The sequence below is a fragment of the Malaclemys terrapin genome, chromosome 10 (assembly GCF_027887155.1).
Source record: "Malaclemys terrapin pileata isolate rMalTer1 chromosome 10, rMalTer1.hap1, whole genome shotgun sequence".
Taxonomy (NCBI): Eukaryota; Metazoa; Chordata; order Testudines; family Emydidae; genus Malaclemys; species Malaclemys terrapin.
The window spans coordinates 82,376,470-82,402,762 of NC_071514.1; the positions used below are offsets into that span (position 1 = coordinate 82,376,470).

The 26,293-nt window shown below is 42.8% G+C and overlaps 1 protein-coding gene across 1 annotated transcript; it reads left to right on the forward strand.

Annotated features, from left to right (window-relative positions):
- Positions 1-788: 788 nt before the first annotated feature.
- Positions 789-13,769, forward strand: C1QTNF8 (C1q and TNF related 8). Its single transcript, XM_054042731.1, has 3 exons — positions 789-800; positions 11,387-11,627; positions 13,222-13,769. The coding sequence occupies exons 2-3, from the start codon at positions 11,402-11,404 to the stop codon at positions 13,767-13,769; spliced, it is 774 nt and encodes a 257-aa protein (XP_053898706.1). The 5' UTR covers positions 789-800; positions 11,387-11,401.
- Positions 13,770-26,293: the final 12,524 nt, after the last annotated feature.

The window sequence follows — 26,293 nt, forward strand, 5'->3', positions numbered from 1 at the left end:
CAAGCAGCGTGGGTTCTTTGCATGCTGGGATTTGTTCTTCTTGGACAGCACCTCCTGGTTAAAGTCAAGGGAAGCTGCAGATTACGTTATAGAGCCCGGTGGGTCCTTAAGAACATAAGAGTGGCCATACTGAAAGATCCGTCTAGCCCAGTATCCTGTCTTCCGACAGTGGCCAGTGCCAGGTGCCCCAGAGGGAATGAACAGAACCGGTAACCACCGAGTGATCCATCCCCTGTCACCCATTCCCAGCCTCTGGCAAACAGAGGCTAGGAACACTATTTACACTTATTTACTTTCTCCTTTTCTCACCATTGCATAAAAGACAGGGGTACTTTTCTTTTTTTCCCCCTGAGAAGATGCTGAGACAACCAAAAGATAATCAGTTTCATGTGTTTCTAGCACTTTCATCTTCCCTCTGGCCAACTGTCGGTTTTATTTGTGGGTTTTTTATTTTTTATTTTAATTCTTCATCTCTATTCTCGTGAGAGGAGCTGTGAAGCCTGACGGACGTCCTCCAAATGCTGAGAAGGCTACCGCAAAACAAGAAAGCAGGAGCCCAATCCAGCCCAATTGGATGAAAACAAGCAGCAAAGAAAAATCACTTGCAAACTGTCTGTGCCGTAGCTGCTGAGTTTCATAAGAAGTTGGACGGACACTCACTGTTTCCTTTGGACACCGGCAAGGAAGTTGCAGCAACAGAAGCCACCAGACCAACAGCTGAATGAACAGGGGCTTTCATATCATGAAGCTCACTAGGCAACAGCAGGGAAACTAAGGAGAAGGGGATTTTGAGTCACAAGGTAAGTTAAATGGATCTACATAGATGGCAAAACAATATTGATCTGGAGTCAGAACTGTTCCCAACCAGCGGCTGCAGGTTGTTCTCCTGAGTCACTACGAAGGGGTGGCTTGGCTACTTTGCCTCACTTTCTGCTTGCTGCCACATGCAAAATATGTGAAAGGAAGAGCCTGGGCTTTCCAGAATGTCATTGAACCGGCTCTGATTTGTTCCCACTTAACGCTCATTGTTTCATTAGTCACCACAGACATTGAGGCATGAATATATTTTGTACTGTTGTCTGGTTTGGGGTAAGTGGTGGAATAGTCACCGTGACCCTGTTATATACTGTGACGTTGTGCAGTCTATATGGCTTTATAAAAACATAATAAGAAGTGAATAGAATGTAACTGGAATAGTTTTATAAAAATATAAGTGAATATAATGTAACTGGAATATGCTTCATGCAAAAGGTCTCTTGTAAGGTATCATTACAAAGCTTATAATCTACTGAGTGTGATCATCCTATTTGTATAAATGTACCACTCTTGTATCTAAAACTAGAAATATGAACTATAACTCTGAGGGCCTATTGTAATTATGCAAAGTGTGGGCCATTAATGGTGGTTTGGAATCTTGATGACTCCCATTAACCAGGACCACTGTCTGCAGATGGCTGTGTTTACCTGTTAGTCTACCTGTATATATGTGTGCTGGCAAGTGGGTAATGAAGTCTTGCAGTGACATGTGATCATGTCACCTGACCTGGAATCCATCTTTAACCTAATGCTTTTCCAGTGAGGAGGGGGGATGGAAACCCAAAGGGACAAAGGGTTCCCGCCTTATGCAAAAGATATATAAAGGGGTGGAAGAGAACAAGGAGAGGAGAGCAGCCATCATGAAGAATCCCCTAGCTATCACCTGAGCTGGAACAAGAGCTGTCCCAGGGGAAAGAATTGTGCCCAGGCCTGGAAGGTGTCCAGTCTGAGAAAAACTTACTGAAGCATCTCTGAGGGTGAGATTATCTGTATTTAGCTTGATTAGACCTAGATTTGCATATTTTATTTTATTTTGCTTGGTGACTTACTTTGTTCTGTCTGTTACTACTTGGAACCACTTAAATCCTATTTTCTGTATTTAATACAATCACTTTTTATTTAGTAATTTACTCACAGTATGTATTAATACCTGGGGGAGCAAACAACTGTGCATATCTCTCTATCAGTGTTATAGAGGGCGAACCATTTATGAGTTTGCCCTGCATAAGCTTTATACAGGGTAAAACCGATTTATTTGGGTTTAGACCCCATTGGGAGTTGGGCATCTGAGTGCTAAAGACAAGCACACTTCTGTGAGCTGTTTTCGGGTAAACTTGCAGCTTTGGGGCAAGTGATTCAGACCCTGGGTCTGTGTTGGAACAGACGGGAGTGTCTGGCTCAGCAAGACAGGGTGCTGGAGTCCTGAGCTGGCGGGGAAAACAGGAACAGGGGCAGCCTTGGTACATTGGGTGGCAGCTCCCAAGGGGGTTTCTGTGATCCAACCCGTCACATTTACAACCAGGGCCCCTGCTCTGCGATGCTAGCCATTATTTCTGAAAGTCTCCTGAGCTATGGTGACCTTCAGCTGTACTAGTCTGCAGATCAACTCTCTGCTAGAACAGATGTGATGGAGGAGAGAAGGGAGAGACAGGCCTGGAAACAATAGCCACCACTATGAATTCGGTTTCTCCAGTTTGCCTGAGACTCACAACAGTTTTGATGGTGCTTTTTTTTTTTTCATAGCCTCAGGCAGGAATCAATGATGGTGCCAGAGTGGCTCAGGGGAGAGAGATATAGTAATCAGTTATTAATTGTTATTATTCTGAGATTATTTGTTAGTCACAGTAGTGCAGGTTGCATGGATTGAAGAAGAGAACCGACGGTCATATGGTTCTCAGCATCCGCTCTCAGCTGTTTCACAGGTAGCATGAGCGTGGCGATTTGAAACGGGGTATTTGTGCCTTTCTGCTGCGACACGTCAGTCTGTGCTGTGAAAACATTTTAGTTGCTGAAAAAAGCAAACAAACCCTCCAAACAATTTCAGCCTTTAGTTGAAACCAAGAAAGTCCAAAGATCAGTTGGTGAGTCACCGAGACAAACTATATTTCCACCAGCAGAGCACAAAGGAGCATGAGACATAGTCAGTTAATTTGCTTCGTCTGGGCAATTGCCCTGCATATTATTTAGCTGTAACTTGTCTCCTCTCTCCACAAAGCAGGGCTGAATCATTGTCTGGACATGCTGCGAAAATGGGATTCCTTTCAAGGGCCCGCCTAGTAAAAAACCATGGCCATTTCCAATCCATTGCAATCATGTTCCTGGCAAGGAGCGACTTTGGATGCACACGCCAAATCCTGCTCAGGGAAAAGGTGAACTAGAAAGGGATTTTTATTTCTTCAGTAAGTAAAAGTAATTGTTTACCATCCCAAATGATTCATGAACCAAAGGGCAATTGACACCTGGTTTAAAACCAGGTGCTACTCCCTAAATCACAGTCTGTTTACACTGGATCTGAATTAGTGATATAAATATAGTAACAGAATAATTCTATCCCTGTTTATTAGGAATTGGATTAAAAACTTGTTGAGCTGCGAAGTTTGGATGCAGCCGTTTGTGTAGCCCATTTAAAAGGCGGGTCCAGCCAGCCAGTGAGTTTGGGTCTAATCCGAGCTTCTGCGGTGTTAAGATCTAGATCAAAACAAGCCCAGCTTTTGGGGTGCACAATTCTAGGGGTTTGCTTCAGGCCCATAGAAGCTCATTGTGTATGTATCTGCATGCATTCATACAAAGCAAGGAAGCGATAAGCAGCAGCATTAAAAGGATTTCAACCAGTTTAGATTCTGCTCGCAATGCTCTGGAATCCTCTTCAGATTAATCCCAAAAGGTTTCGAAAACAGCGTAAACAGAGGAAGTTCCCAGTGGGTCATCTACACAAGGCTGAGAATAACATAGGTATTTTAAACCACATGGCTTTTTGAATCTAACTTTTCCTCTTCATGAATTTGCAAGTCAATTCATGGCTGCAAGAATGTTAATTACGACTCAGTGTGTGCTGAGGAACTAATGCTGTGGTTTCAAAGAATGGTTGCCCACCCATTTCACCGTGAGCCATTGCAGGAAGAAGAAATTGCTGAGGTGTTTGGACTTGTAGACCTCACAGTGCTAACTGCTCTGGAGAGTGGCAAGGCCTTTGCATAATAAATCATCCAAGAAGAAACTTTAGCTCCTCCAGCAAAATCAAATAACTTCCAAGAGAGTCTAGTGTTCACAGTATAACCGCCTTAAAGTTCTTTGCTTCCAGCCATTTCCACCACCAGGAGCGGGGAACCTGTTAGCCAACATTGAGGACTTCCCAGAAGACAGATGGTAAAAAAGGTAAAGCAGAAGGAACGTTTCCGCTACTAGAAGGGGGCTCCATCCTCGGATCAATTCAAAAGCCTGCAGTACAACAAATTGCTGTGTCTTTTCCAGCTATACCATACAAGAGGGATCTTTACCTTAAATCAGCTACTGGGTTTTAGTTGAGGATGTTTATCCTCAGTGAATTGGGCAGTGGCTTAAACTGCTCTCTAAGTTAAAGGAAAGGTAATCTTAGAACTGCTTTTTTAAGTGACCAGGACAAATCCTAGGAATAAAGAGAGAGGATTATACTAGCAGAAATTTAAACAGACATCCTGTGACTCAAGAATAGATCTACCTACTTACCTGGCCTTCATCAAACTCCTCCCCGTTATGAATGAATTTTATCCTCACAACACCTGTGTGAGCAAATAAAATATTATCCCAACTTTACAGATGGAAAATTGAGGCACATGATCGATTAAGTGCTGGCCAAGGTCACACAAAGTCTGTGCCAAAGCCAGGAATTTAACCCCCATCTCCAGAATACCGTGCCCCCACCCACAAGGCATATTGCCTCTTGTATAAACTAAAAAGATTCCCTTTCCCCAGGCTGACTTGCCTTCAGCTTGTAGAGAAACCAAACTGAATGGTCAGACTGGAGGAGTGAGAGTTGTTCATTTGGATATTAACCCCCCTTTTCCTTGCATGTCATTCACTTTATTTTTATTATTTTTTAAATCTATGTTCAGACAGACTCTAGCACCATATGTGTGACCCTCCCCTCTAGAATCAAAAGAAACAGCCAGTGTTCCTTAAAGCCGACCCAGCTGCATAAACACATTCAGTGTTCGCCTTTGTTATTTGATGAGTTACACCACCTCATCCAGAGAGGAATCTGAATGTCTGCTGTCATTAAATAATTATTGTCTGATGCCCTCCCTCTAATTTCCCACAACAATGAAAATTTAAATAGAATAAAAATAAAAATGCTTAAAACCCATAATTTTGGACAAGGGTGAACCTTTAAATGGATAGAAATAAAAATAATCTTTAAAAATAAACATTGATATCTGTCAAAATCAGAAAAGAAAATTAAAATCAAACTCTGCCATGGCTCTTGATACTACACCTGCTTTGCCACTGAGGGAAGGGAGCTCAGTAATAAAGGTTCAGATTGCAGGTTCTGTTTGCAAATGCGCAGCAAAGTTTGGACACTTACGTTTTTCAGAATCTGTTGACTTTGCTATAGGGGAGACAGACTTTCATGAGACTGTAGTGCTTCCTGCTCTGGTCTGGGCAGAAATACCTTAGAAACAGCTTCTTATGTTATTTTGACATTGTCATCCTAGTCAGAAATGCAGAGCAGGAGAGGAAAATGACAAAAAATAAAAAAGCAAACCAGGCTTTTTCGAGCCTTGCAAAAGATTTGCTTTGAGTCAAGCAGACTAGAGTCCTTATTGTATTTAAATCGGCTCCTACAGTACATCTAATCAGATTTTATAACAAAGCCAACACGGACACATTTAGCATGTCCATACAGAGCCTGACCCTAAGCCCACTGCAGTTATTTGGAGTCTTCCATCAGGCTCAGATCCATAGTGCTCTCACAGGCAGCAAAACTCCACTTTCCTGTTATTTTTTTATTGGTTTACCAAGACTGTAACAAAAAGGAATCAAAACAGAAGTCCAAGGGTGATAGTTGAATCATTTCATGGCTTGTAAATTTCCACTTTAATTGCTAAAGATTTTAAAGCTATCCCCTGTTAACATGCAAAGAAGTTCCATTCTGCCGATTGTGGGAGAAAATTTCAGTGTTTGTTTTGTTTTAATTTCCACCAAAAATTGAGCATGTTAATGCTGAACTTCCTGGATTCAGAGCAGGGCATCTGGCACTGTTATCGGGACAGCACGAGATTTTTCTTCTGTCACTGAAATTGCCTAGTTGGAATCAGATTAGCTGAGGCCTTGGCTACACTTACCAGCTAGTTCGACAGCTGGAAATCGAAGTTCTGGGTTCGACTTATCGCGTCTAGTCTGGACGCGATAAGTCGAACCCGGAAGTGCTTGCCGTCGACTGCGGTACTCCAGCTCGGCGAGAGGAGTACCGCGGAGTCGACGGGGGAGCCTGCCTGCCGAGTGTGGACCAAGGTAAGTTCGAACTAAGGTACTTCGACTTCAGCTACGTTATTCACGTAGCTGAAGTTGCGTACCTTAGTTCGAATTAGGGGGGTAGTGTAGACCAAGCCTTAGAAGAAGCATCCCCTTAAAGGAGCAAAAGCTCGTTAATGAAAACCGGACAGATTAATGAGGAATTATCAGCACCATCGCATACACAGTTTGGTCTACTATCAGGGAACATGGATCTCACGTGTGGAAGGAATTCAAGATGGGCAAACCTCAAAAGGTTTAGAAGTTGAGTGCTCTATGGACCAACTCCCAAAAATTCAGATGCTTTTCCAGAGTTTATTTAAACCAGTGACATCTGCAAAATTGGGCTAGAAATATGAATTGGTCCCAAACCTAAAAGCCAGGATCCAAACACTTTTGAAGCTTGGGAAAGTTCACATTCAGACCCAAACCTTCTGATCTGGGCTCCCTGAAATGTGGGAAAGTTCAGTTCCAGATGTAAATGTTGTGGGTTGGTTCCCTCTTTCCAAGAAGTCTCCCAAATACCTTTTTTGCTTTGGTTGTTTTTGTTTTGCTGTATTTCTGCTCCTTTGTTTTAGGGCCCTTGAAGATGCAGCAAAAATGAAGGAAATATATCATTTGGTAGGAAGGTTGTAACCCCCTGAACTGTATTTTAGAAAAGTCCTCCTTTGTCTTTGAGCCTCCTCCTATAGCTAAGAATACCAGACAAATAATAACATTTTCCTTTTAATTCAATGATAGGTGTTAATAACATGACTGTGTATGATCCCACGTCTGGGCTTTCTACTCAGTGGGACAACAGACATTTGGGGATTCTTATTTTCATAGCAGGGAAACATTTTTCACAGCAAAGAAATAAGCTGATTTATACTTCTATTTCTGACCTGCTGCTTCGAAAATGAATCTCTCTCAAGAGGCACCATGAAGGGTGATCAAATAAGAAAGAGATCAGCTTTGCAGTCTCCGGGCATTCGGTGTTGAGCTAATATATCATTTTAGACACAAGCAAGCATGTCGGATCAGTATCAGAAAGTAGGACAAACATTCCTCTGGTGCAGGATTTTGATTTATTTTCTGAAGACGCACAGACTGCCAGATCTGTATTGTAAGTGAAGGTGATAACAATCAGAGTTCGCTGTTCAGAAGAAGATACACCTGTCTTGTTGAGAGAAAACAGGTTATCACCTATCCCAATAACTGTCTTTAATAAGAAAAAACACACAACCCTCCCCGCATCTATTTCCTTCCTGGGTGTTATGGTTTTGGCTCTCTCCCCCTTTTTACATTTTTCTTTTCTTGTATTGTGCCTTCTTGCCTCTTTCTCCAGGTATCTGATGGGTTTTTCCATCCAATCTCTAGCCTTACTTTTCTTCTCTTATTTTTCCCCTCTGAATTACATTGCTTCCCTGCAACTCGGTGCTTGGTCTCTCTTTATTCATGCATTCTGCTTTCTAGATTTCTCTTTTTCCTTTAGTTGCTGTGTGTCTTTATACCAAATGGCTTTCAAACTTTCAAATTCTCTACTGTGGCTTTATTTAGTTGATTTATTCCTCTCCCTCCATTTGCCACTTTCCCCCAGCTCTCTATTTTGCATCTCCTCTCCTCTCTACTCGTATCAATCTATAACCACATGCATGCCCATGTGGCCCGGTGGCCTCATCTAACTACACACGGCCCACACATCATTCAAATACACAGGTTTCTACCATTTGGATCTAAATCAGGTCTAAAAATTCCATCCAGAAGAGGGCAGTGGTATACACACACCAAGACACAATAGAAAGCCTTGGTGAGGCCCAAACTCCATAGGTCTGAAAGAAAATGTATTTCCTGGATTCCACAGACTCAGGGGCGGCTCCAGGCACTAGCGCAGCAAGTGCGTGCCGGGGGCGGCCTGCCGGTCGCTGTGAGGGCAGCAGTCAGGAGCCCTTCACTGGCGTGCCTGCGGGAGGTCCGCCGGTCCTGCAGTTTCGGCGGCAATTCGGCAGCTGGTACGCTGAAGCCATGGGACCGGCAGATCACTTACAGAAACACCGCCGAAGCCGCGTGACCGCGGACCGCCCGCAGGCATGCCGCCAAAGGCCGCCTGACTGCCGTGCTTGGGGCGGCAAAAAACATAGAGCCGCCCTTGCATAGACTCATAGATTTTTAGGTCAAAAGGGACCACTGTGATCATGTAATCTGACCTCCTGTACATAACGCAGGCTTTAGGACTCCCCTGAATTAATTCTTGTCTGAACTAGAGTAGATCTTTAAAAAAAACATCCAATCTTGATTGAAATATTGTCAGTGATGTTGGGATATGCTTCATGCGAATGCAAGAGCCATCAGGGGAATTTTTTCTTCACCTTAGATCTAAGGTTCAGTCTATGGATGGATTATTTTCTCAATTGACAGTGTTTTTCATAGCAAAAGGAAATTCTAGGCAAATGCTCGCATTTTTACCCTTGAGGGATCATGGAAGAAAACATGGACTTTGTTGATTTCCCCAGTGGTGTCACAACATGCATAGAGCCAGAACACTGCTCTTTTTCTGAGACTTTAAAAAAAAAAAAAGTCATTGAGTGGATGAGTTCTATCATTTTTTTATTAGCCAAAAACCCATACTTCCTAATCCTGTTAGTTATAACCACCATTCTTCTGCCTAATGAGGACAGTGTATTTTAATCACTAGAGTTAATGTCTCCATGTTCATGAATTTTCCATCTCTGGCCACATTAGAAATATTTTTCTTAATGATACTCTGATTGTCCTCAAGTAAGGTATTAAAAGCAGGTGTAAAGCAATTATGTCTCCTAAACTCAATACTTTGAGATTGAAATGACAGTGTCCTATAATATATCTCAAAAGGTTACTGACTAGAAGGCCAAGACCCTGAGAAGAGCTAAATACCTTCAACTTTCGCTGAAATTAAGTTGTAAAAAGCAACAGAGAGTCCTGTGGCACCTTTAAGACTAACAGAAGTATTGGGAGCATAAGCTTTCGTGGGTAAGAACCTCACTTCTTCAGATGCAAGTAATGGAAATCTCCAGAGGCAGGTAACCCTTACCCATGAAAGCTTATGCTCACAATACTTCTGTTAGTCTTAAAGGTGCCACAGGACCCTCTGTTGCTTTTTACAGATTCAGACTAACACAGCTACCCCTCTGATACTTGAAATTAAGTTGGCGCTGAATAATTTGTAGGTAGAGTGAAGCTAATATAGAGCTTTATATGGTTGAGCAAATACAGTAGTGCAGTAAACAATAGGTCGGGCCGTTAGTGAGCCTAGAAACTTGTTGCCCATAAACAGAATGTCCCCTGTGAGCCCTACACCATTTAAGCCTGATATACTTCATCCAATGGGTCACCTCTCTGGGGCCTGATTCCCACTTACACTAAGACCCCTTTACAATATTCAGCCGGTGTCAAGGGTCCTTCAAGTGTGTGGCACCCTAAATCACACCCACTTTTGTGCTGCCAGAGTGGAGTAAAGGGTCATTAATGTAAATGAGAACCCTGTTCTATAAGACTGAGACCTAAAACCAGATCTCTGTTACACTCTGAATGAAAAAAATCTTTTAAAATTAGTCAGATTTTGGTTCAGGACCGTTGATCGCTCCCAAATGAATGGGTAGTTTTTTCCAGGCTAATGACTAGAATTAGTTCAGCGTGTTAATAAGCATTCCTCGCGTCTTGTCGTGAGTTAGACAGAACAGAACAACAAGGGTGTGTGAGTTCTGATTCTTTCTGGATGATAAATTTAAAAAAAAAACACCAGAGGAAAATGTCTCCTAGGAAGTGCCAGGACAGCCCTCCTGAAAATCTGTTCCATATTCTCTGCATGAATCCATTCTCCAGCTGGTGAAGGCATAATGCTTCCCAGCTCCGAAGAACCAGTCGGGCTTACCATGGTTTGAAATCTACTGTGGACAGGCTCTTTGTGCAAATCATGTATTTCCCATAGCTGGGGCATCCGTCCATCACTTCTCCCACCTTCCCCTGATAGTCTAGTAAGGATTGTTGAGATACTAAAGCCTTCATGAAATGCCTGATCCAAAGTCTGTTGAAGTAAATGAGAGTCTTTTCTTGGATTTCAATGGACTTTGAGATTGCGGGGAAGGGGCATAATTTTTGCAAGAAACAACTTGTAATTTCCCTGAAGTCAATGGAGACTGTGATTTTTGCCAATAAGATGATGTTTCTGCTTCCATTCTTGGTAAGGAGACTGACAGCTGTATGCTAGAAGGTCTCCTCCTATCCATCGTCTACTATATTTCCCTTCACTCTTCATTTGCAATTCAGGATTTTGGAGCTTGCCAACAATACAGTACAAAAATCAATATTAAAATTCAAGAACCACTGTTTGTGCAAAGCAACAGTCACTTATGGCTGCATTCATTGGGGCTGTTTGGCTTTCCAGTATACATATTCAGCAATGCAAATGTGAAACCGACACAGAATTCTGCAGGAAGCAACAAACCGATATAGTCATAAAAGCATAGTCTGCCTTACAGTGGTTAACCTTCCTTTCAGCCTGTTAGTTATCTGGAGCAAAAAGTGATTTTTTTTCCTTCTCCCAGTTGAAGGTTTTTCTGAAATCGCAGTTTCTTTCTCTCTCTCTTTCTTTTGGAGAGTTATGTTTGTTACATATGAATTTGCATTTTTTAAGAATTGCAATAATTAGAGATTGTAATAGTAAATAACACCAATAATTAATTAATTAATTAATATCTAGTAATATTTTGTGCTTTCCATCCAAAGCCTTTGACAAACATTGGTTCGACAATGGTTACACAGTAGGTGTGCTGTACTTGCTACACTAATAATCATCTCTTTGTTAGGTCATGATCCCTCCAGTCTTTATGTTGTATCCATCTGTTGTCTCTTCAGATATACTTAGTTTGTAAACTCAAAGGTAGGTACTATCTCTTTGTTGTGGGTATACATCGCCTAGTGGAATGGGTCCCTCATCGCTGACTAAGTGCTACACCAGTATAACATAATAAAGAAGGGAACCCTAAGGTAAGTGAATACGTAGCCAATGGTTGCTCTGGCTTAAATCACCACATTAATCATTCCTATTACTCTCCTGCTCCAGCCGGCTCAGCTGAAGATGAGTTCTGTGCTTCTGATGCTCTTGGTATCCACTGTGAATGCTGGCACCTTACTAGAAAAGGGTTCGCTGAGACGGGAAGCCCGGCGGCTTTCATGCGTGCGATGTTGTGGGCCTTCAGAAGAGCCAGTCTCCGTCACCTCTTCACGATCCACTAGGATGAGCTATGACCCCGCCTATTCAGTGCCCAAAGTCCAGCCCACAATAGATATCACCATCCTGAAAGGTGAGTCAAGCCCAGGACCACACTTTGTGAATTTACCATCACTTCACAAGCCATGTTCCTCCTCCAAGGTGGAAAACACCCATCTCTTAAGAACCGAAACTGCTCAGTCTATAAAGTTTATCCAAGAGAACGTCAGGAGGCAACTTGGTTACAGTCCATAATTACCTATATGTGGAAAAGATGTCTGAGAGTAGACAGCTTAGTAATCTACCGGGAGATGGCTGGATGAGCTCCAATGGCAGGAAGCTAAAGCTAAACAAATTCAGCGTAGAAATAAGGCGCATATTTTTAACACCAAGGATGATTACCATTGGAACAACATATCTAGGGACATGGTAGACTCTCCATTAAAATTGAATAACTTTCTAAAAGGTATGGTGTAGCTCAAACAGAAGTTATGGGGTTGATACAGGAATGATTGGCTGAGTTTCTATGTTATGCAGGTCAGACTAGATGGTAATAATGGTCCCTTTTGGCATTAAAACATATGACTCTATTAAACTTGGAGGTTTTGTTCTCTTTCCCATCAACCACACCCATAGTTTCTTCTTCTCTGCCACAGAAAGACTATGTGTATAACTGTATACAGGTAAATGATATGGGTCGGGTTTAGGGCCCTACACTGTTTACACATTGAAGCCAGGGTTTCATCCCATGTTTTTATCCCTTCGTTCCTGCCATCCTCTCTCCTACACACCCTAGGTAGCTGGTCACCTAAATCATAAATCACTCAGCTAAGAGGTGAAAATTCAGTTTCTGCAAATATTTGTACCAAAAACCCCCCAAAAAATCATGTTGCTCCCATGAATGAAAAGACGTATGGACATGCTAAAAACAAATTCTACATAGTGGTTACCAAAGGTTCCATGAATAATTGTTCTCACTATCCATCCTATTAACATAGATTATAGCTCAATTAATGAAAAAATTAGGACTCTAGCCTTCTGTCCCTGGCAAAATGTCCATGTGCTCTTGAATTTTATATCAGAGGGGTAGCCGTGTTAGTCTGGATCTGTAAAAAGCGACAAAGAGTCCTGTGGCACCTTGTAGACTAACAGATGTATTGGAGCCTAAGCTTTCGTGGGTGAATACTCACTTCGTCAGATGCATGTATCAGACGAAGTGAGTATTCACCCACAAAAGCTTATGCTCCAATACGTCTGTTAGTCTATAAGGTGCCACAGGACTCTTTGTCGCTTTTTAAATTTCATAGTTTAATCCTTCCAATAATCTGGTCACAAATAATAATGCAAATGTAAAATTGCATACCCTAAATGATCAGAGTGGTCCCTTCTGCTGTTGGAATCTATGAATCTATAATGTATCAGAGAAAGCTATCTTATTTGTTGTGCAGTCAATATATGGAATAGGCATGCTAGCTGGCAGCATGCCATTTGTGGGCAGGGGTTTGCTGTCAATAGTGTTCCTGAATTCATATCTAGATGTGATTTAGTTATGACAAATATTTCTCAATGCACCTGTTGAGAAAGTGTTATTTTACCAATTGGGATGCTGCCTGTCTCCATCCAGACCTCTCTGTGGCATGTGGTGTGTGTTCATATGTTTGAAACTTAGTTCCTCTTTGTGATCATAGGTGAAAAAGGTGACGTGGGAGAGAAAGGGATCACCGGCGGGATTGGAAAGGCTGGAGAACGAGGGCTACGTGGTTATAATGGACGGAAAGGTCAGAAAGGCCAGGTTGGCCCACCAGGCCACTCCTGCAAGCTGCATTACGCTGCCTTTTCAGTGGGCCGGAGAAAACCTCTCCATAGCTCGGATTATTTCCAGCATGTCACTTTTGATACGGAGTTGGTGAACCTCTACAAACACTTCAGCATGTTCACAGGGAAATTCTTCTGCTACGTGCCAGGGATCTACTTCTTCAACCTTAATGTCCACACCTGGAACTTCAAAGAGACCTACCTGCATGTAATGAAGAACAACAAGGAAGTCGCCATCCTCTATGCCCAGCCCAGCGATCGGAGCATCATGCAAAGCCAGAGTCTCCTGCTCGAGCTGCAGGAAGGGGATGAGGTCTGGGTGAGAATGTTTAAACGAGAGAGGGAAAATGGCATCTATAGTGAGGAGTCTGATATTTACATCACCTTCAATGGCCATTTAATTAAACCAGCCATAGAGTAGCCAATTCTGCATCTTTGGGCTCGGTGCTTCAGTAGAGCTCCTTGGGTAGATTACTAATTCCCCTCTTTAAAAGCGCACATGGCTATGTCAACATGGAAATAAATATGCAGTAAATATTTTCATGGTCTGATTGGGGCTAGCAGCCAGCTGGTCTGCTTTTCAGCTTGCTAATCCTCCCAATCAATTAGAGATATTTCTCATGCAACCATCTTAATGTGCAGAGCAGGGGTGTGAGTATGCGTGGGAGGGGAATGGGCACTGCTAGCAAAACGAACAAAAGCTACATGGCAGGGCCAACTTTATGAATGCGTAGAAGGCCTGAGCTCTGTCTGACCCATGAGATGCTGTGCTTATCGTTAGCTAGATGGGAAAACAGAAGGACACTGTTCTGAAGTCTTCCATAGGCCCCTTGTAATGTATCTGCTGAACAGCTTGCCAAAGTCATTCAGTACATAACCTCGGTTACAAAAAAATTGTAACCTATCAACTCTGTTTTAGTGGACTGGCCTAATCATTTTTGTACTCTGTAATTATCTGAAGATCGTATTAGACAAGCTAGCTAATGGTTACAATGAAAGTAAAGTGTTTGCAGGTTGCTTTGCCTACAAAGGATGTCTTTGTTGTTGTTTACGATTGCTGTCTGCAGTTCCTGTCCTCCAGTTCCATGCTAGAACCATCCCTTGCACTCCCCTGAAATCACTGTCACCAAAAATGACCATTTCCTAGATAAAGCTCAGAACCAGTACTCCATTCTCCTCTTTGACCTGTCAGCCGCCCTCGACATAATCAGCCAGGCTCTTCCTCTTGAAATCTTGTCCTCCCTTGGCTTCCACGACTCAGTCCTCTTCTGGGTCTCCTCCAGCTTCTAATCACTCCTTCAGCATGTGCTTCAAAAATCTCCCTCATCCCCCCTCTCAGTTTTTCTGAGGGTCCCACAGGGCTCTGTCCTTGGTCCCCTTCTCTTCTCCCTCTACATCTTATCTCTGTGTCATCTCATCCACAAACACAAATTCAGTTCTCTGTGTGGATGACGAGCAGATCAACATCTACTCCAGACCCGTCTCCTTCTGTCCAAACAAAAATCTCGGCCTGTCTCTCTGACATCTCATGGATGTCTAGTTGTCAGCCCATGCTCAAAGTCGCTACAACAGAACTCTTAATCTTCCTCCCTGCACTCCGAGCCTGCCCCAGTAAGCCGTCCCCGCTACCTCCTTTCTTGATCATTGTGGACAACGCCACCATCTTTCCTATCACTCGGGCCTGTAACCTGTACATCATCTCTGTCTCAGATCTCTCTCTAGCTTCACCTCCAGGCTCTACCTAAACCTTGTGGATTCTTTCTACGTAACATCTCTAAGATCCAGCCTTTCCTATCCATCCACATGCCTAAAACTCTCATCCAGACTCTTGTTCTCTGGAAATCTTGAGTCCTGCAACATCGTCTCTCGGCACTGCTCATATGCATTCAGAATGCTGCTGCAAGGATCATTTTTCTAGTTTGTTGCTCTGACTGTGTCGCTCCTCTCTTTGCAGCTCTTTACTGGCTCCTGCTTCTCTATCACATCAAATATAAGCTACATGGCTTCACTTTCAAAGCCCTTCATGGCCTTGCGCCGCCCTATCTATCATCTACCATTCAGTATCAAGATGTTGACTCCTCCCTCCCAACCACCCATGATGCCCATCTCCATCACCCATTTGTTGCTTATTCAAACAAGCATCTTCGCGCTCTTTCCAGTGCTGCCCCTCGCGTTTGGTAGGAGCTGCCCGTAAACATCCAAAACCGAACATTTTCCTTCTTCAAAACTCTCCTTTTCCATGATGCTTAGTTCAGAGAAGGGCAACTAAAATGATTAGGGGTTTGGAACAGGTCCCATATGAGGAGAGATTAAAGAGGCTAGGACTTTTCAGCTTGGAAAAGAGGAGACTAAGAGGGGATATGATAGAGATATATAAAACCGTGAGTGGTGTGGAGAAAGTGAATAAGGAAAAGTTATTTGCTTGTTCCCATAATATAAGAACTAGGGGCCACCAAATGAAATTAATGGGCAGCAGGTTTAAAACAAATAAAAGGAAGTTCTTCTTCACACAGCGCACAGTCAACCTGTGGAACTCCTTGCCTGAGGAGGTTGTGAAGGCTAGGACTATAACAGGGTTTAAAAGAGAACTAGATAAATTCATGGAGGTTAAGTCCATTAATGGCTATTAGCCAGGATGGGTAAGGAATGGTGTCCCTAGCCTCTGTTTGTCAGGGGTGGAGATGGATGGCAGGAGTGAGATTACTTCATCATTGCCTGTTGGTCCACTCCCTCTGGGGCACCTGGCATTGGTCACTGTCGGAAGACAGGATACTGGGCTAGATGGTCCTTTGCTCTGACCCAGTATGGCCGTTCTTATGTTCTTACGTTACCAAGACCGTGGCAATGATTAGGCTACTGGGGTGTTGAGACCACAGCCTATCATGTTGACCGACATAGTCTCCTATCTCTCTGTTTTCATCTGTTGTTTCTTGCCTTGCCCTTAGATCGCAAGCTGTATGGCACACGGACCATCTTTTTGTTCTGTGTTTGTACAGCATCTAGCACAACGGCATCCTGGCCCATGATTGGGGCTTGAGGACACTACAGTAATACAAATAATAATAATACGTTTTCTAATAAAAAGAAAGGGCCATATTCTGCTCTCCATTATTCCAATCCAGCCCCACCGATTTGGGTGGGGTTGCAGCAGGATTACAGCGCGTTAGTTGGTCCAGTGCATTTACCTTAAAATGACGCTAAAACAACAAGGAGTCCGGTGGCACCTTAAAGACTAACAGTTAGTCTTTAAGATGCCACCAGACTCCTTGTTGTTCTTGTGGATACAGACTAACACAGCTACCCCCTGATAAAATGATGCTGACCTTCTTTGCTATAAATCATGATTTTTTTTCCTTTTCCTAGAATGTAATATTCCAATGAGCTAAACATAACACGCCAATCCAGCATAGCGCTTAAGAAGGCACACAACTTTTATCATGTGTGTAGCTCCATTGGGATGAGTATGCTGGAGCAGGGCCGATAAGGATATCGAAGAGCATTACAAGGTGTTATCTTTCCCTTTTTAATGGCAACCGTCATAACGAGAGGCTGATTGTCAGAGTTACTGAGTACCTACCACTCCAGTTGAAGCCAGTGGGAACTGCCAGGGATCAACAATGAAAATTAGTGCACTTTACTGCACCATAATTTCTAGGCAGTCTAGAAATGATTGTACTGTGCAAAAACCTCCTTTCTGCAGGCTGCAGTGTTAGTTTCTTAATATTCACTGCACACAACAGTGAAATGCTATGTGCTAGAACAAGAAAACAGACCAAATATACATTTGTTAGTCCCTCTCCCCACACACACACACACACACCGTGGGATGTTTGCCTGGAGGATGCATTAAATTATATTGTACTGTATGTCCTGCTAGGCTAATTGTCGCTTGTTGCTGCACATCCTCTTGTTACCAATCATTTAACCTGAGAATTAACTGCAATAAAGATAGTGTTTTGAACACATTGGATTTGTTTCCCTTGCTTTTCATGGAGCAGAACTAAATGCCATAACCTGAAAATCCAGCCTTGTATTGCCAACTAGGATGGTGATGCTGGTGATATGAAAACAACAAGGAGTCTGGTGGCACCTTAAAGACTAACAGATTTATTAGGGCATAAGCTTTCGTGAGTAAAAACCTCTTCCGAAGAAGTGAGGTTTTTACTCACGAAAGCTTATGCCCTAATAAATCTGTTAGTCTTTAAGGTGCCACCAGACTCCTTGTTGTTTTTGTAGATACAGACTAACACGGCTACCCCCTGATACTTGACACCATGCTGGGGATATGGACACCTAAGTGCTCCAGAAACTAGACGAATTTCATTTCCATAAGGGGTAATCATATGGGCAAACCCTTTGGACGGGAGATGCCAGGAGCACATTTTCACCTCTTTTGCCCCCTTGATTGCAGCTGAAAGACTAATCCCAATTTTTAGTGAAGTTGCAACACTGGTGATAACTACACTATCCTGGTCTACATTCGAACCAGCAACAAAGAGGAGTTGGGGGGCTTCCATATCCCATTGCCAGCTCTCTATCCCTTTTTGCGATGTATGCTGAAACAGCCCCGGAAATGAAAATGGGAAGACTCGTAAGCTTTGAAAAGCACATGAGACAGAGAGTGGGTTTCGTGCAGATTATCTGTTGACCTGCAACCAGATAAATTGTTCCTTCTAAGTAAACAAAAGTCCTGTCACCTAAATTGGGCCGTTACGCAATTTAAAAAAGGCTTCTCTAATCAGGAGCTTCCATTAGGATGGTGATAAAAGCTATAATGGCTACATTGCTTATTTGCAGCACGCCATTTAGTACTGAAAGCACTAGCAGAGAAACCTGCTTTGAACAGATAAATACACACAGAAAAAACTCCAACTTTGCAATACTTACTAAAGGTATTTTCAGGTTTCCCCAGCTATTTATCACATTTGGGAGAATTTAAAAGCTTTACACCTCCTCTTTGTCTTCTGGGCTACTTTTCAAGGAATCCCATGTGGGTAAATTTTGCAACCATGGCTTGCTGGCTGACAAGCTTCTACTGATGATGTATAAGTTATGGTGGACTGAGAGCATGGGAAGGGGTGGACGTTACACGATGAAGCTCAAATTATAACAGAGTTCTTGATTTAGTCAATGATTTCACAACAGCATTTTCCCCCTCTGTAGTTCAGCATATTTACTGTACTTAAAAAGAAAAAAGAAAAAAAAAACTAAACCTCTTTTAAAATGTCATAACCCAGCTGGTGTTATTGACAGTACATAATCCAGAACTGAGAAAACATGCCCAGAGATTGCTAATGTTCACCTACCTTGACTTTTCCAAATGCTACTTTCTACCAGGAAATGAACAGAAACGTTTGTAAATCCATAACACCTACGCACACAATAAGAGAAGCTCTGATTATCAGTTTGACAGGGCAATTTCAAAATGTCTGAGTTGCTGATATGACCAATGTTATCCATAGCTAAATCAATGAAGCCACATTGGTTTGAGAGACAGTGTAACCCTTTAAAGGAAAAAAAGAGGTTCCAATTTACGCAATTATTAACAAGCGAGCCTGGATGCCTGATTCCATTGTGTAAAAAAAAAAAAAGTTATACAAGCCCTGTCCTCCAGATCTTACACTGTGAGTAGATAAGCCAGACAAAAGATAGGAGAAAAAGTATTATCCCCATTTTACAGATAGAGAACCGAGGCACAGATAGATTAAGTGTCTTGGCTGAGGTTACACAGGAAGTCTGTGGCAGACAATGGAACGGAACTCAGACCTCCTGAGTCCCAGCCCAGCGCTTGAATCAAAAGTCTCTTTCCTTTCCTCTGTATACAGTCCCTGGAAGACTGACCACTTTAACATCTATTGTGAATACCTCTTGTCTGACTGTGGAAAGTCCAGGTCTACTGAACATATTCCATTAATCAGGGAGTCTGACGAGGAAGTAAATGTGATTGGCTAAAGTCCAGAAATGTTAACATGTCATCTTGCCCTCTTTAGCCTGTCCAATCCGTTTAGCACTTTAACTCCAACCTCTTCAGCACGCTACCTTCATCCATGATGCCTCCCAGCTTCATTCCACCAACACTACTCAAGCCATCTGGAACACATTTGCACTTCACTGCATTATCCCTGAGCCTACAGTAAGACTTGTTCCAATCACCTGCTCTATCCTTTCTCTCCTTCTTGACCAGGGGAAAGATTGAGGGGGAAACATTAGCGGTGCCATATCCAAGCTCTGCCCACTATCCCAATCTCCATCTCCAACCCCAGAGTACCTGGATATTTCTTCAAAAAATATAAAGGGTGATATAGGGATGATATACATGATTGCATGCCATCATTAGGCACCAGAGTCAACAGTCCATTGTATTGAATAGGGGTAAGTAAGGCTTCTCGGAATTGTCTGCCTGTCTGTAATCGGATACAGGAAGATACCTTGCAGCTTCACTTCATATACAGGTTTTCTTTGCAACCAAAAGATCTAGAAATTTAAATGTTAGAAAGATGTAAAATTTCTGCTGTACTTATTACTGCCATAGTTCAGCCCCAGGCCCAAGGCTGAGGGAACACTATTAAGTGAGTTCCAGTATTTCTGAAGCCTGATGATTCCTTTACTCTCCCTGGTGATGAGAATTGTCAGCAGTGCCATTTTGCAAACTCCACCGGGACCTCTGGAAACGACTTTTCTTCAATCAAAACTCACTTCAAGCATCACACACCAAAAGAAAGGAAAATATTTTAACTACCAGTTGCACTGCCAGTTTGAACAGTGGGTTGGTGCAAACACAGAATCCACTATTACCTGCAGATCTACATGTTTTTAAATAGCATTATATATATTTGCAGCTCTTCCTCCTCAGTAGATGTGTTAAGAATGTCTAAGTTTATTCTTTTTTACAGTAGACAGTTATATTCCCTTCCTTTGAACACCACAAGAAAAGCTAGACTATCTGTGCATGTTCCAAATATTAAAATGCTCGCAGAGTCCTATTTATAAGATACAAGGCCCCTGAAAGAGTGTATATAAACTACAAATACACTAGGCATACAGTAGAAAGACATTTTCTCCATAACAACAATTCTGTTATTACTTTATTGGTTTGTTATAGATGTGATTAAAAACTTCCTCATGTACGTAGCCCTCTTATCTAGAAAGATTCTAGAAATATTGTAATAATCAGTTTTCGACCGCACCTCCACCAAGAGATGGTGCTGTATCTTTACATTAGTGTTAAGCTGTCTTATATGTTATTAGGTTGTTGTATATGACTTGCGGGGGGGAGGAGGGGTTAGTGGGAGGTTAAGTCTGTCTTTGGTGCTGGAGTTGTTACTTGCAGTGTTCCAATAAATGCTGTGATTGCTATAAGCGAGCATAACAATGTTTGAAATGCTAAGCAAACAATATGTAGAAATCAAAATGGCCATCCCAGAGAAGCAGCCACCACTATTCCAGCTTCCTGGACTTCAAATGTTGGGATAATTATCCATATTTGGGGGTGCTTTATAAGGCAAAGCCAAATTATGAAAATGTGAAACTCACCCATCAATTTGTAAACAGCTTGCCCGCAGCTGGTCTAATACCTGAGTAGATTTTTAATTCTTTTTTCAGATGCAGTCAACGTGGATAACAAGCCTTTGAAAAAGTCACTTTTTAATCCTTTTGAGCTATGGTGGTGGTAAGGGCAGGAATCTAATTTATAACGACCCTGACAAAGGGCAGGAAGCATCTCATTTGTAGTTTTTCAATTTAGATACCGCTCTCCTAAAATTCATCACATTTAGTTAAAGCCTCTGAAGAAACTACTGTGCAACTACTGTTTGCCCTAATGTTCTTTCTAATCTTTCAGTGAGATGTGATGGCACACAAACGATACAACTGCCTTATCCAGTATAAAAGCTTGGTTACGCTTGATTGGTGACATTTATTCTATTACGGTAGTGGCTGAGAACCTCACTCGAAGATCAGAGTCTCATTGGGTAAGGCAGCAACGACAACAAGCAACAAAGAGGAGCGTGAACTCCCTGGGGCACGGATGATCTAGATGCCAGGAAGGACACAACAGGTGGAGGAGACCAATGGGGTTGGGAGGATGAGATAATTGACAGATATAAATCACTGCACAGAGAAAGCCATTGCAAAGCATAAGAACTTGTATTGGTCCGACATACCAAGGAACTTTGCTACATGTTCCTGAGTGCCGGCTCTGGGGTGGGCGGGCATGGATCAGCGTTCACAGCGCACTCCCTGTCAGTACCTGGCCCAGGCCACTAATGATCCAACCAGCAGACCAAATTTGGTGATGAATCCTGGTCACATGCCACCTCAGGTATGTTGTGCATACGCTGAGAAGAAGACATGCAAGCTATTGGCCCTTTATCTATTGACTCTTAACCCATACATGGACATAGAACACCCTTATAACAGTTCGAATAAAATTAGCATCCGAAATCTCAGCTCACTACTGGCTTAGCCAATGCCAGAGGGCAGTGTTAGGATGTTGGTCTGTTTGTTAGCCTGGGATAGAATTTTGGGTTTGACTTTTTGATACTCTTATACTAAAAGGCGTAAACAAGGGACAAAGACACTGTGATGTTGCTTCTGCCTAGTCAGCTGGATTTGTTAGTACAATGGGAACAGATAAGAGCAGCGGAAGTGTTACTCGAGAGCACACTTTAAGATTGCCTCAACCCCTATCTCAAGGCAAAGTCAAGCAACCAGTCAGGAGGGGCAAAAGGGCTTGTGGGGGAGGTATAAGACACTAAAAGACCAAAGAAATGCCCATCCCTGACCGGAGCACAACCTCACTCCTTATCCCTCCCATGTGGCACAAAAGAGGTGGGATGAACACCCCAGGCCCAAAATGGACCGTGACCCTAAGTTGTAAGGGGTGGGACTGTGGGCATGCACTGCAGGTATAGTTGGGCCTGCTAAGGAGGAGGAGGTGGGAATAGGGGAAATGGGAATGGGGACACAGGCAGGGCTCTGTGACGTCACAGCTGGGAAGGGGAATATGGAGTAAAGGCTCTGTGGCGTCAGAGCTGGGAAGGGAACACTGGGAAACAGACTCTGCCACCGTGTAGCGATATGGACATGTTTGTTCGGAACTAACCCCAATAAACATCGAATTGCCTGCACTTCAGACTTCTGGTCTTCTGCTTTCTGTCTGCGTGACAAGAGCCATTGAAGGGAAAGCCCTCTCACAGGCAGTGATTTGTAAGCACTGGGCATGAGCTCTGAGTTTATAAAGGGCTTTAAAAGAGAAGGTAGCAGAAGCAAAACAATTGGTGCTATCATTAGCAGTGTATCGCCTCTTGGAATACACATATGCTTATTGGACAAAACCCCATGTAACAGTGGGGATAAAAGTGTTCTAATGGGTGTCCTCATGCTGCCTCTTTGGAGACAGAAATCCCAAATCCACTTCATAGTACAAGGTGGAATTAATGACCTGCTATCATTCACAGGCTGATCAAGGTCTGACTCAACACCACACTGGCTTCCCTAATTTATTTAGAAAACCTGAGATTGCATTAGACCTTTGGGCTGCTAAATGTGCAAACTTATCTGTGAGGGGAGGCTGAAAAGCACAGTGGGAACCCCTGATGGTGAAATTCCATATACAGAGAAGTAGCATGAAAGCCCCATTTTGTTTAAGTGCATTCCTGCTGTAATCTCAGGGAGAAGCCTACACATAGTGAAGCCCTGTGAAAATAGCTTGTTAGTTAATAGATCTCCCTAGCTGCACCACTAAAGTCTATGTTCAAGCTGTCTTCTGACTTGCAAACTTGACAACCCATTACCCTTTTTTACACACCTGTACTATTGCTTTATGGCCTTGAGTGTTTCCATAGTGCTATTAAACATCACCATGATTATTTCATCACTCTTTGCTCATTCCCCCTGTTCTACCCCGTGCAGAGGAATGGAGGAGGAAAGTCCTGCCATTAGGTCACACATAGGAAGCACTAATCAGATGTAACAAGAAAGAACTACTAGGAAAAGCTATCTGTGTTTATTTAAAACAAGGAAAAGCCCTCTGACTTCAACAGGGCTTGAAAAAATGTTTGGCCTGTAGATTGGACATAGTGTACTCAGTTTTTAAGCCTTGTTCTAAAGGTTTAACTCCCCATTTATATAGAGAGGCATCACTCCACCCAGAACACACCTGAGCTGGCCGCTTCATGCTGAGTATATAAAAGGGCAGATACAAAGGCTGCTTGCTTTTTTAGGTAGCATTCTCAGAATAGATGAGCAGTAATTGAGAGGTTAGTGGGATGATATGGTGTGTCGTGTAGTAAGAAGAAATTATACATGGGACACTCTTTTTAAAACCTGTGTGTTAAAACAGAATGGGATGTAAAGCATTTTTCTGTTTAATGCTGTCAAGTTTTAGCTAACCAGCCTCAGGCACCCACATATAAACTCAGGGGTATCTTCACCAGGCATTGATTTGTGTTGTATAATCAATCATCGCAGTAATGAAAGCCAGCACTTGATCATCACAACTCCTGGGTTTTATTTCTGGTTCTACAACTTCCTTGCTGACTCTACGTGGAAAAAAAAAAAAAACCCTACAAGTTCCTCTGTAAAAGTGTTAGGCACTTCCCTGTTTAATGTTTGTGACTCACTTTGAGATACTCTCACAGAAGGGACTCTAAAGAATTGTAATTCTTATTGTAATAAACAAGGGATACTAGAGTTGACAGGATTGTGGCAACTGGGGCCTATGATGTCTGATGAACTGTATGGGATCCAAACTGGTGCTTAGTGGTCCAGAACTTGAATGATGGCACAGAAGCAAAATATTTTGGAGTTTGGCTTCTCTGGGGAACTCTTGTTGCCCACTGTCCCCTGATTTCACTGTCCTGCTATCACACCCTTGGCCCCTCTGGATTGCTTTTGTAGTGACACGGTCTCTGCTGGCCCTGTCTGATTTAGGGTTGTTACTGCTCTAATTTGGAATCCTGTTATCTGTTTCAAAGTAACTCTTACTCTGACATCATACTTAATCTCCTTAAAAGTGATTACTGTCATACTTTCACCAGAGGAGCCAAGTAGTTAATGACTATTAAGTGTTAAGAGCCTGATGAAGCACAACAGGTAGGATTCCTATTTAACAGATGAATAATCTGAGGCATAGAAGTTAATTGAGTTGCCCAGGCTACATACCGGTAGTGGGTCCTATTCCCAGCTTGTTTTGATAACTCAAGAGTCCTGACTCTCAGTCCCCTGCTCGAGCCATCGGACATAATTTCCTCACCAAGCCAGGAGTAGAATCCAAGGGCCCTCTTGACTCCCCTTTTCTTGCTCAATTAGACCATGCTCTGCTCAGCTTTCAGAAGGAGCCCCTATCTTTGACTTTATTTCAGCTTGTCGTAGCATAGCATCACTCAGTGTCAGAAGTAAGAGATGCTTGAGCTCGATTCCAGCAGCCACGGTTCTGAGCTCAGCAAATGATGTGAAGTGGACTTGGGTCAACCTCATGAATCAGTTCAGAAGGACCGGCCGTATCCATGTTCTGCTTATTGCCATCCTGCTACCATGTTCCTCTGAACATTCTTTGCCTCTTGAAATTCCCCCCTCTATATAATCAGAGCCGGACCTGACAGCACATGTGACTCTCCCCTGCATGCTTTCCATGGTGTGCTTCTTTATGCAGTTCACAGGAGCACAGAGTCCTGCACTTGCCAGCTTGTTCATAAGCCTTCATGGTGCATCGTTAGTCCCTCTAGCAGCTGAGGGCAGCAGTAGCACCTCCCCTCTCACCTGTTAGTGTGATTGCCCTGTAAATGGCAGGATGCCGCAAATCTCCTGCAAAAGGACAGGTTGCAAGCAGAATGACAAATTGTACATAATACTGAGTGGGTCTTAGGGTCCGGCTGCAAAGAGTGAGCCCTGTAGTAAGGGGCCAAATATACCAGCGTGCAGCTCTTCTGCCCTCGGGGCTGCCGCACCAGAGGGGAATTTAACCCATCATTTTTTAATCACAGTTGAGTCACCCTGTGAGGTTCTAGCTTATTCAGCACCTGTCTCTTTACAAGCCCCTTTGTTTGTGTGTTGCCAATGGTTCACCCTGGTTTCCTCCTGACCCTCCACTGATTCCCCTACAGAGCAGGCTGGACAGTATCTCCCAGGATGCACTCAGAATCAGGTGACTTTATGATGCACCACAGAGTTTGTTGTGAGAAGAGCCCATCATGATGCATCATGGGAGATGTAGTCCTTCCAAGGAGCCTGGCCCATATGGGATAATGGGGCAACAGACACCCAAACGACAGCTCCCAAGAGGCCCTTCAGCATCTTAGGCAGATGCAGTTCAGTGAAACTAAACTAAAATATTTTGATTTTTGGGTCAAACCAACCAGAAATGAAAAATTTCATTTAGATTGTTCCTGATGGAAAACAGAAAACCTTCAGCAAAATTGACACTTGTGGAAAATCATTTTGAGAGAAAATTCCTGATTGTGTCTGTCAGGGAGGTCATGGAGCCTTCCCCACTTGCGTCAAAGAAATTGGAAGAACAAGAGGCAGTTTGCTCTAGCCCACACAGTATCAGTATTACAGTGATGTGAAACCATTGTGTATTCTGAGCCTAAATGTTTGCTCTTCTTGAGTACAGATAACTTCCTATGGAAAAAATCAATAAGCCACCTAAGTGTAATGCTAAAATATTGATGTCAGCTCATACATACCACGAGCCCTTCCACCTTTCAAAGTTAGTTTGCCAAAATTTGTCAGATGTTTCAATACCTGTTAAACATTTATGAGTCATCCATCCTCAGGGGATTTCTGGTGTGTTTAGCTGTTATTTTTAATGCATGAAGGAAAGGGGAAGAAAGGAAGGGCACACTCAAGAGCTGGTCGTGGTTTAAGATTATTTATTTATTAGGTCTAATATTGCAATGAGAGTTTCAAAAGCGTTTTATATTACGGACGTAAAAGGCCAAGTTG